Source organism: Mustela nivalis (genome assembly GCF_964662115.1).
Source record: "Mustela nivalis genome assembly, chromosome: 8".
In the NCBI taxonomy this organism is placed as follows: Eukaryota; Metazoa; Chordata; class Mammalia; order Carnivora; family Mustelidae; genus Mustela; species Mustela nivalis.
This window is the reverse complement of record NC_139027.1, coordinates 6912161-6924197: the sequence shown is the minus strand read 5'-3', so window position 1 is coordinate 6924197 and position 12037 is coordinate 6912161. Positions and strand designations below refer to the sequence as shown.

The 12037-nt window shown below is 44.1% G+C and overlaps 1 protein-coding gene across 2 annotated transcripts in view; it reads left to right on the top strand.

The window, feature by feature from the left end:
- Positions 1–12037, top strand: part of NOL10 (nucleolar protein 10) — an 86596-nt gene that overhangs the window by 59432 nt on the left and 15127 nt on the right. For both annotated transcript variants that reach the window (XM_082745485.1, XM_082745484.1), the window contains 4 exons: positions 1596–1722; positions 3657–3736; positions 3925–4023; positions 5801–5890. In XM_082745485.1, the coding sequence (XP_082601611.1) occupies positions 1596–1722; positions 3657–3736; positions 3925–4023; positions 5801–5890 (396 nt within the window). The remainder of the gene's footprint in view (positions 1–1595; positions 1723–3656; positions 3737–3924; positions 4024–5800; positions 5891–12037) is intronic.

Genomic DNA, 12037 nt, shown 5'->3' with positions numbered 1-12037 from the left:
GGGACCCTGTGATTTTCCCCGCCGGCTCAAGGGTTCACTCCATCCCTGAGACCCTGCGTATGTGCTTTTCGATGTCCCTGCCGTTGGTTCCTGGCCTCGCCCGTCTTCCTCGTGGACTCGCTGCAGTCTCCGTCTCTTGCTGGAGCAACTGCGTGAGTGTGCGCCTGTGCCCCGCTACATTTCCTGTCCCTGTGAGATTTTAAACTCCTTCAGGGAGGTCATGGCCAGTGACTCCGGTTCCGTGCAGTGCTTTAGCTGTAGTAGCATTACTATTAGCATTCGTTGACATCAAGCTGCTTGCCTAAAATGGCTTAAAATCACAGCAGCTTCTTTAGAAAGCATTCTACGTTGAATTTTGTTTAATGCCTTGCATTTCTTTAAGGTTAATCTTTCACAGTTAGAGCCAAACCACTTGGTGCATTAAAACCTTTACTTAAAAAACAATTGCATAGGTGATGAACGTATGAAACTTCTTGCTAGGACTCCTTTTTGCTCATTAGCATGGTTTTGAGACCATGAGAGCCATAGCCTTTGCGGTCCGGGGGATCACCCTTGCTCATCAGGCTCAGTAATACTGCCCAGGTATGGCCACCTCTGACATTTACCTGTTTCTGATTGGAGATGGCATCAGGCGCTGTTTTTCATTGTCACAACACTCTTCCTCCCACCTTCCCTTTCCCAAAAAGTTTAAGCTCGATTTAAAAATTTCCATTATGATTTTTGTTTTTCTCCTGTTTCATTGATTACCATCACAATAGACGGGGAGGTAGTCATGGGACTTTCCATTTTGTCAGAGCCCAGGGTTGTTCCTTGTGAAAGCCTGCAGTTCACTGAGGCTTTCGGCCCCATGGCCTGCCCACCGAGCCACGCTGCTTCCTTTGGGATAAGCTTTGACCTCGGTGGGTGAGGCATTGTGCTGGGGAGAGATGTGTATCAACAGCAAAAAAGTCAAAAGCAGTCACGGTATTTTATGGAAGTAGTTGGATTACAGAATGAACTATTCCTGTTTCGTTAATTATAAATTCTCAACTTTTATTTCTCACTAACTTGTGGGCCCTAGCAGACCTTTTAGGTCAAGTCTGAAGGATTCTTTACAGAATTTTAATTTGTAATGAATTAAATGAAGTGGACCACACAAGAACAAATATAATTATCAAGTAATTAGTTGAAAACCCCCCAAGAAGAAGGTAATTCTCATTTTAGACTTCTGTTTGTCACAAATGGCAAACTTTAAAAAGTCTTTTATACCAAATAGGCTTTTGTAGATTATAGTAATCTTTTGGATAAAAGAGGTGATAGATTAAATGGATGTTATTTTAAGTATCTGAATTATTTGTATTTTGATAGTCCTAATGTAAGAATATTCATTACTGTCTTTGCATCCCAGAGATTTTCCCTTTACAGGCCTAAATTTTCCCTACTCTATTTTCTTCCATGATAAACTTGTTGATTATGCGTATTAGAGTTATTTTTCAATACTTCTGATAGGAATAAGGATTTTTAAATTACAGTTAAGAAAATCTGGTGTAAAATAACTAACTCTTAGTTACGTGGTGAGAGTGTGCATGTGCTGACCTTTTGATTAACACCGATAGGTTCTGGGTCCTGCGCCCAGGTGGTGTTCGTTCCTGGATAACCTGACAGAAGAGTTAGAAGAGAATCCTGAAAGCACGGTGTACGACGATTACAAATTTGTCACCAAGAAAGACCTTGAAAATTTAGGTAAAAAAAATTATAAAATTTTTAAAAAAATTATTCATGGGGTGAGTTTTGAATGTTAGAGGAAGAGTCACATTTATGTGATTTTCCAAATCTTCTCTTTCTGCCAAATCAGATATTAAACTTGCTATATATATTGTCAAGTTTGTAATCTCTGCTTAGAGAAAAGGTCCAGATAAATTCAACCTGCTGAAGCTTTTCTGCGTCTTAAGTGAGGAATAATTTTCTTTAGCATACTAGCTATGTATAGAAAAACATGTCAAGAAGGCAGTAATTTTCTTTAAGTACTGTTTGCATATAAGGTTTTGCAAAAATCTCAGAGACTGCACATAAATGGTTTCCAGCTCCCTTTTAAGTTTGCTGGTAGAAGACCCCGTTTAAACCTGAGGAACCCAGCTGAACCCTCAGACGTGTAGAACCTTATAGTTAACTTTAGTTTAAGGTCACAGACCAAGAAATGCCTTTTACCAGCTCCCAACATCGTGGGGCTTATCACGTGCCAGGTAATACTCTGCCGGTTTACATACAGCTCTTAATCCTCCCCACTCCATGGAGTGGATATGGTTATGGTGCCATTTTATAGATAAGGAAACTGAGGCACTAGAAGGTGAGACCAGCTAGCCAGAGGCTTCAGTCCTGAACACGAGGGTTGGGGTTTACACCTAGAGCGCATGCACTCCGCCTCAGGCACACCACCCTGTGGGAAGCATGCAGTGTCTCAGGTGACCGGTGCTGCTTCGCGGGCTGGGGAGGGGAGATTTTGCTGATCTAGTTCTGTCATTGGAGAAACACTGCACAGGAAATGATGGAGAGTGAGAGTGGGCAAACCCTGATGACCCCTTCTGTGCAAGGAGGCAGCTTAGTTGTCTGTGGGACAGATATATATATGGCAGCAATTAAATGTTAAAAGAAAATAGAATCCTGTCCTAATTAAACTGAGAGGTTTTTAAACTTTATTTCGTAGCACAGTTAATCCAGGCAGAATTCATTTTCTACCACTTACCACCGAAACAGCTCTTTACAATTGAATGTTTAAAGGGGAAAGACTTGTAGTCAGCCTTTTAAAAATGAAGGCAGGATGAGTTGCAGTCAAGTGGGATCTTCCTACTGATACACCTTCCTGAAGATCTCCAGGGTAACTTTTACACTGTGCTGTGTCACACTCACCTCCATTCTTAAATCGGAGGGAAAAAGTCATTGCTAGTTTGCAAGGTTTTTAAGAATGCTGGGTTTAGTTCATTTGGAGTGCTTGTTTAGTCTCTTTTACTTTTTGGGTGAGGAAGGTGGTTATAATGCATGGTATTTCCCAAAACATGTTTCGTGGACTGTTACTTGTGCTGGAATGCTGGATGGTACGCACCGTGGCTAACAGCACGGGCATCAGAGGGAGACTGATGGGCGCGCCCCACATCTCCTTCGTGTCTGCCTGACAGGGCCAGGTCACCGGACCTCATTAAGCCTTGGTTCTCCCATCTATAAAATGAGAGTGATAATGGGAAAGAATATGCCCTTCCTACTTGATTGTGATAGTGTGCTTCGTGTTTGGAAATTATGGGAGATAATGCTCCCCCCACCATTCCTATTTCGTGGTGTGAAGTTGGCAAGTCACTGTTGATGCCAGGATTATTTTTTAAATTGAACTGGTTCACGGAGTCCAAAAATCTGAGAACCACTAGTATACAGAATCCTTCTTTGCCAGTCTTTCGTAGTTCATAAAGACTTTTTCATCATTTTTATGCTTAGTATGATATATAAAATAAATAAGGTGATGCTGCTTAAAGTAGATTAAATTTCCTCCATAGTTTGTGAAGATTAACGGTTCTGGTCTGTATAGTTTTTACTCCAAAGTGAAATCTTACCATAGTCCAAGGAAAAAATGGTTTAATTTTAATCAAGATTTCATAAGGACCCGTTCTCTTCTGATTAACTCCCTCCAGGGCTCACGCATCTCATTGGATCACCTTTCCTCCGGGCGTATATGCATGGATTTTTCATGGATATAAGACTCTATCACAAGGTAAATAGGAGAGTATACTTACTTTATGTGATTAACGAGCCATTTCATTGCTGTTTACTTGCATTTTGTAGAACATGCTTATGATTTGTAAGTGGTCTGCCTGTTCTTCGGCAGAATAGTCTTGATGTTGCTAAAGCATGCTATTAAATATGACTTTAATTTTTGAACTTTTTTCCTACTTTGAAAAGGTGAAATTGATGGTAAACCCATTTGCTTATGAAGAATACAGGAAAGATAAGATCCGACAGAAGATAGAAGAAACACGCGCACAGAGAGTCCAATTAAAGGTGGGTATTGTGTTCTCTTCATTGACGAGTTTACCAGAAAAATACAAGTTCATTTTGCGTGTTATTGCAGGGAAACGTGCCATCTGTTTCTTCATTTTCCCATTTTTAGTTTACATCTTTTCGTAATAGTGTTAATCTTCTTTATTGGTCATAAGGGTGGCTACTCTACAGTTTGAACACGGTGGATTCTGTGGCCGTGATATTGTGGAAGATAACGCCAGAGAGACTGATGTTGTCAGCCCATCTAAGAAAATGTGATGGAATTTTTAGACAGGTCTCTGTCAGTGTTTGGAGCATTGGGGCTTCGATAATCCGCATTTCTTTCTGGTATTTGCACTCTCTAAGGCTCTCTGCTTGGGTCACAGTCATCGGACTCTGTCAGGGTCCGGACAGGAATCAGATCATCTGGTTCCAGTACTAGAATTTTTTTTTTTTTTTTTTAAGATTATTTATTTATTTATTTATTTACTTGGCGGACAGAGGCCACAAGCAGGCAGAGTGGCAGGCAGAGAGAGAGGAGGAAGCAGCTCCCCACGGAGCAGAGAGCCCGATGTGGGGCTCAATCCCAGGACCCTGGGATTATGACCCGAGCCAAAGGCAGAGGCTTTAACCCACTGAGCCACCCAGGTGCCCCCCCAGTACTAGAATTTAATGTGAGCAGTTGTTAGCCAGGTGTTAGAGAACTGAGGCAAACCCCAGAAGGACGGCACTAGGGGAGGCGAGCTTGCAGGAAGCAGGTGGCGCCTCGGGGCGGGGCGGCGGGGCGGCAGTGGCTGCTCCTGAAACCCGGCCTCCGAGGAGGCTGTGGCCAGTTAGAGCCAGTCCACCCCTGCGAGTGTCCGAAAACCACCCGCTTGAACCCCACAACCCACTGGAACCCCATCTGCGGCCGGGGTGAAGAACTGTTGACTTGCGCTGCCGGCCCCATGACAGGCCACTGGCAATAAGTAAATCCACACATACATAAATACGTATGTACACACGCACAGACATACACACACATGAACATACGTCTACACACACACACACAGACACACTCAGTACCAAAGATTGCTTCCCTTTTTGCAGGTTGTTTGTAAAGTTTTCTAGGAGTGTTGAACGTGTGTGTGCTGGCAAGGGGGAGGCTAGGATGTGCAGTACTTTTGCCCCATCTCTGCATTACTTGTCAGAGTTGTAGCTTATAGTGGGACATAAAGCACTGAGTGGAAAAGGACAATAGAGAGTTCACAGCTTTTTCCTGAGAGTTGTCAGTCTCACATCTAGAACTCCGCTGAAGAAATGTGCTGTTTCAGGAGCCACGAATAGTGCATTTAGTACTCTCCATGGTGTTTCAGGGCTTCCCTGCACCCCAGCCAGAAGCTGCAGTAGCAGGCCTGCCGGCCTCCGGTTCTTCAGCTCGGCCAAACACCGCTTCCCGCGGCTCACTTCTCCGTGCGCCAGGAAAGAGGCCGCGGAGGGCAAGCGCTCCCACCTGATTAGATCACATGTGTCCACGTTATTTCCTCCTCTGGGGATAATGAAATTTTAAAAATAAGAATTAGAGGGGTGCCTGAGTGGCTCAGTCAGTCAAGTGTCTGACTCTTGATCTCAGCTTGGGTCTTGATCTTGGGGTCATGGGTTCAGGCCCCACATTGGGCCCCACACTGGGCATGGGGCCTACTTAAAAAATAAATAAATAAGAAGTGTCCTATTTGTGAAATTATACTCCTTACAGAACTATTAACTTTTACAGCTAGAATGTAGGTATTTAATACACCTTTTTTTTCCCTTCTCCTAGAAATTGCCCAAAGTTAACAAAGAGCTGGCACTTAAATTAATTGAGGAAGAGGAGGAAAAGCAAAGATGTACCTGGAAAAAGAAAGTTAAGGTAAGATTTTGTAAAGCAGCGAAGGCATTGATAAATTGTTTCTGTATTTTCTTAGTGGTTGCTTATAATATGTATTCTCTTTCTTCTTGAAGCTTTTTCTCCCCTGCTTATGGGATAGTATGTGCTCAATATGGGAAATTTGGAAAATAGAAAAGAACAATAAAGAGTGTCACTTATGTAATTCTACCTAGAGAAAGGCCTCATTAGTATGTTGGTGAATTTCCTTTCTCTCTTATTTCTCTTAAAATTATAAGCTATAATAGTGAGATAATACTGTATATATAAAATGTTTATCCTGGTTGTATAAAATAATGTAAGTGGTTTCCCATTTCATTAACAGTTCTTCATAAATACTTTTGAGAGCTCCGTATACTCTCTGAAGGAGGTATAATTTATTTAATCCTTTTATTGTTAAATATTTAAATTTATTGTTTTTCCTCATTCTGACTAGATCTGTTTGTAATTCCAGAAGTAATTAATTTTTTAGACTTGGTGTTTTCAGGAGCATGCCCGCGTGTGTGTGACTGCACCTTCCTTTACTGATGTAAAAACGATGGAGGTCGGTCATGAAATAAGTGAGGGTTAGTGGTTCATGTTGCAGATACGATCAGGACAGGGGGACAGTTTTCTGATTTTCCCATATATGTAAGGACTTCTCATCATCCGCTTAGACGAGCAGGAAGGCAGGTCAGTCAGGCTTGGCTCTTGGCTAGAATGAGTTATAAAGACCCAATCTCTTGGGAGCCCGCTGGCACCCGACTCTGCATGAAGGGCCTGACCTTGGGACTTGGGGCCAGCGGTGTCCCCCTCGCAGGAGATTTTCATTTGCCTGTTTACTCTTTCTCTGTGCTCCCGCTCGTTTCTAACCAGGTAAGCCACTGGGAGATAAGCCAGCTCTTTTTGTGTTTGTTTTTGTTCTACTTGTTTCCCTAACGCCCCGGACTTCAGCCGAAGGAGCTTCTCACTGGCTTCTCGCTCAGTGACCCCGGGCTTTACTGGGGCACAGTTTTTTCTTCTGTCACATACAAAGATAGGACCGGAGAAGGGTGTTCTTGGAGTGCTGTGATTTCTAAGTGGAGTACACACTCACGGCTCATCTTCTGCCTCCTTGCCCTGGCTGCATCTTTCCATTCTGGTCTAGTAGGGTTTTTTTAATATATTATTTAAAATTTGATTTTTGGAAGCTTCTCTTAAGTAAATCCATAGATGACTTTTTTGTTTCCATTTTCCTTGTGGGAATAATTGACCGACATTGAAATAATTACTTAGACCTGCTGTATACATTTCTGCCCATGTGCTGTGTCTGTGGACCCTCCTAATTAATTCACATCAGGGCATTAAGTGTGTGCTCGGATCTCCAAGCACTTGCAGTGGAAGTGCTTCCCGGGGTGTTGACTCTGTCCTCCGGGTGTTCACCTTGATTTTCTTGTTAGCCCAGCCTGAGGGTGATTGGGAAGGTAACTTTTCAACTTGAGAATGCCATTTTACAGGCTAAATGGAAATGATCTTTGGATTATGTGCCCTAAAGCGTCAGGAGGAAGAGTGTGGGCCTGGTGTGGGGTGCAGATGTAGTCCTATCTGTGTTTTATGCTAATGAGTCCATAACAATAAAGATACATATCTTAATATTACAGAGAGTAAAACACTTAAATTATAACTTTGATATGCGTGCAGTATGGTGTATTCAGTTTAGGAGCCTTTTAAAAAGGCCCTGATGATTTTGAAGATATGGGGAAAGTATCCTGTCCTTGCCTCCCACCACCTCTCTTTTGCAGACTTTCACTGGGGTTAGGGACAGTCAGAGAAGGTTTCTAACACAGATGGTCGTCCATGTGCACAAGCTGCAGGCTAATAAAGACAACTGTGTGAGCTGAAAACACACACTTTATGTGTTTTTACGCACAAAGGGGGAAACATCATGATTGTGCGTTTGAAAATTTTTGCCGGAACGTTGATCGGGTCACCCTGTCAAGAATCCTCCATCTGGCCACGTCCTGCTGCTTCGGTACCAGGAGGAACAACTTTCAAAATTCTTATCTTCTCTCATCAGACGGTGTTGTCTCTCTAGCTCCTGGAAGCTGGAAGTCCTATCTCTGTAAAAGCTATGTCCCCTGATAAAAATTCTGCTACAAAGTGGTGTTTGTAAAATGTGCCCCTGATTTGCTTTTGGGTGGCTTGCTGACCTGGTTCTGGGCCTATCATCAAAGCTTGGTTCCTTTCCGGAAATAGAGTTTTTTTAGAAATCTCAGACTGTTATGAGACAAAGTTTATATGATTTGTTGTTTAACGTGGTTGTCTAATTAAAATGAAGCCCTTAAAAACTAGGAAAGAGCCCCTCATAGCATCAGTGCTTGAGAGAGTTGTTCCGTCTCTCAGCAGTTCGTTAGTCTTGCCTTTGAACTGAGTTCTGCAAACTGTCAAGAGCTTTAATAGCTCTGATGACTTCTGATGTGAAAGCCAGTGTGGTTTAGTTCTGCTTTGGCCCCAGCGGGAATTTCTCACAGGCAGACAGTGAAATCTGTTCCCGAGCATGGCAGCCGCTGCTAGCATCACTGGCGCGGGCAGTAAGGAGGGTGTGGTTCAGTCCTAGTGCTGGGCCCGCGGTGCGCAAGGACCCACTGGGTCAAGAAGCATTATCTGGGCCTTATCCCAGCTTAGCCATTGATTTGGGGGTATTAGTTCTCACTAAGAGTCAGTTCACCCTCGCACTGAATCTGCGTTGGGCTCCCTGTGTGCGCAGGCGTCTGGGAGAGGCCCGGCACCCTGGGGATTCACTGGGTGTGAAAGGGTCTCAGCCATTTTTCTTTCAAGTGTCGTTTCCCGGCTGTTGGCTCTCCTGCCAGTCTTCACTGTTGCCTTAGAGTCTTGTACGAACGTCTTTCTCTTGGATTCTGGGGCAGCTCAGTCCCGTGTGGTGCTGCACGACATCTCCAGGCCGAGCGCGCTCCCGCCTGGGCCGTGTGCGGGGCAGTGTCTTAGCCCGCAGGTTTGCTGCGTACCATTCAGGCTGCATTTTAAAGTAATAACTCATCTCTCTAGGGAAAAGATAGAGCCATGCATAGACACTGGGTTGGATCAGATCCGTTTAAACATGCCAAATACTCTTTTTAATTTTTTTTTAGTACCAATTAAAGATTGTTTTTGGGTTTTATTACAGTTTTAAGCACATGGTTTTCAAGACTAAATGTTTCTCCAGGGTTGGTTAGGAACTAACCTGACTGTCCCTCCGTCCTTCTCTCCCCGCTTGTACCTGTCCTGAGACAAACACTTCGGCCCTTTTAGCAGATTATTTTCGTGTAAAGTTCCAAGTCTCTTAATATTGCCCCAAGTGCTCCTTCTTGGCTTTTAAATGGCAGGCCAGTTATCTTTCATCTTTCAGTGACCTTCCCTCCCGATAGGGTTTGCTGCAGCTTGTTCAGCGCTCAGCGCTTACCTCGGCGGGGTCGTGCACACTCTCGTCCCGGTGCAGGCAGAGTCAGGTGGCTGTCCGGAATCACGTCACCCGTCCAGCCTCCGTCTTCCGTGATTGAGTGGTTGGCCTTTTGTTTGTTTTCTATACGTTGATCACTGGTTAGCCCTCAGTCCTTTGTTTGTTGTCTGACTCTCATCTCAAGGTGTTTCTATGAATATTGGTTGTTACATTACTTTTTCTTTTCCTGACGGAGTCTCTTCTGCTGTGTCGGCCTCTCTGTTCTGGACTAGCCATCTCCCGAGTGCTGGTTCACGGTCAGCGTCCTGGGGTGCACCCCACCTCCGCCCTGTGTGGGAGGCAGAACCAGAAGGACCGTTAGTTTTCCGAAGGAGTGGATTTCCAGCCCAGACAAGCAGGCGTCAGTGTAAGGGTCAAGTGAAGAGATTTTCAAACATGTAGGTTCTCAGCAACAGCCAGACATTACATTTATGTGCGTGTTTTCCTCAGGAAGTTCCTTAAGATTCTCTCCTCCCAAGTAAGAGAGTAAGACAAGGAGTAGGAGTCCAGAGAAGCCCCCGCGGATGGCTCAGAGCAGGGGTGGGGCTCATCTTCCCTCCATTAATCCAGCCCACAGTGCCCGGCTGCCATGGGGCCTGTTCAGTCCAAAAACTTGGGCTCTTCAGTGCTGGGGGATTCTCTTGGGGAAAAAAATTTTTTTAAGTAGTTTAAGTAGATTTTCAAATCTCAGGCCATTTGTTTATATTTAAGAGTGAAGGACCTAAAACAGCTTAATGGAAACTCTGAGCTGGGGAGACAGGACTCACCACTCAGTATGTGGTGACACAGCCAAACTGTTTACTTGGGGACACTTCAGATTGCAGCATCTTTTTGGCCTTTCTCTTGGCCAGTCAGATTCTCCTGCTTTTTTTTTTTTTTTTAAAGATTTTATTTATTTATTTGACAGAGAGAAATTACAAGTACACTGAGAGGCAGGCAGAGAGAGAGAGAGAAGGAAGCAGGCTCCCTGCTGAGCAGAGAGCCCGATGTGGGACTCGATCCCAGGACCCTGAGATCATGACCTGAGCCGAAGGCAGCGGCTTAACCCACTGAGCCACCCAGGCGCCCCCAGATTCTCCTGCTTGAAGGTTGATGGCCGGGCTCCCAGCATCCTGAGAACTTTTGTCTTAAGGGCGTGAGGTGTGGGACCGGGGCAGCATTGCAGCCCCTTTGTACCAAATGCTTCTCTTGCCCTCAGGGTGCTGCTACCCCAGCGGGCACCTCTTTCCCTCCAGGGAAGAAGCCTCTCCTGGGACAGGGAGGGATTGAGGCCTGCCTTTCGTCTTCCCAGAATCACTGCTCCTGGTTCTTTCTTGTCCTCCTTACCCTTAAGGGTCGTGTCTTTTTAAAGCTCATTTTCTATTGCTTTACTGGGGTTTTAGCAGAGATTAGAAGGAGATGCCTGTGTTCAGAACATCATCTTTACCCAGAAGTCTGCACCACAGACATCATAGCATTAAATTTCATAGACAGCATTGAAGGACTTGACTTGTTTCAAATGTTAAGGATTCCTCGTATGTTACGATGTTGAGACAAAATATTCATAGGAAGCATCCTACTCAAATCTACAGCTAATAATTCTTTGAAGTAGCGCTCTGGTAGGAACAGTACTTTGAGATGTTTTTCAAATTTGAATGGCAGGTGTTTAGCCCATGTGCGTGTGTATTTCTAGGATAGATAGCTAGCCAGACGCTTACAAACCACTGTAGTGCATCGCGAACTACATCTGAGACTACTCCTTTAAGTCAGCTGTGAAAACAAACCATTAGACTAGGAAGAATCTCCAAGGGAAGTATTTTTATAGCTAGGTCAGAAGAGTTATTATTTTATAGTTGTTCATCCAAAACATACTTGTCTTTAGGCAGTACAATTTATTTGTTTAAAATTAAGAAAAAAGGGGCATCTGGGTGGCTCAGTGGGTTAAGCCCCTGTCTTTGGCTCAGGTCATGATCCTCAGGGTTCTGGGATTGAGTCCTGCATCGGGCTCTCTGCCTGGGGAGCCTGCTTCTCCCTCTCTCTCTGCCGCCTCTCTGCCTATTTGTGATCTCTCTCTCTTTCAAATAAATAAAGAAAATCTTTTTAAAAAATTAAAATTAAGAAAAAAACTTAAGAATACCAGCAGCATATTTTTTGTAACATGTTTCTCTATTACTGAATGTGATTATTTAATGAATAAAGTAAGAATTCATGAGTTTAGCCTCCTTCTCTTCCTAGAGACCGGGCGTGTTCCTCCCAGGCATCTAACGGTGTTCATCAGAATCCAGATGACATTCTCCCTAAACATTTAAATTCTTTAGAGCAGTTGTAGGTTCACAGCAAAACTTAGGGGAGGTCGTAGATCTCTCCTGTGTGCCCCACTGCGCCCACCCATGCACAGCCTGTCCCCCGACCACATCCCCCACCAGAGGGGACATTGGTTAACTTGGTGAATCATCGCCCAAAGTCCATAGCTTACATTAGACTTGATGTACGTTCTGTAGATTTGGACAAATGTGTAATGACACGTATCCACCATTAGAATGTCATACAGAGTATTTTCACTGCTTTAAAAATCGCCTGTGCCCTGCCTGTTACTCCTTCTTTCACCCTGGCCCCTGGCAACGACGGGTCTTTGTGCTTTGTTCACAGTGTTACCTTTTCCAGAATGCTGTAGCATTGGGATCATACACAGGAAGTCT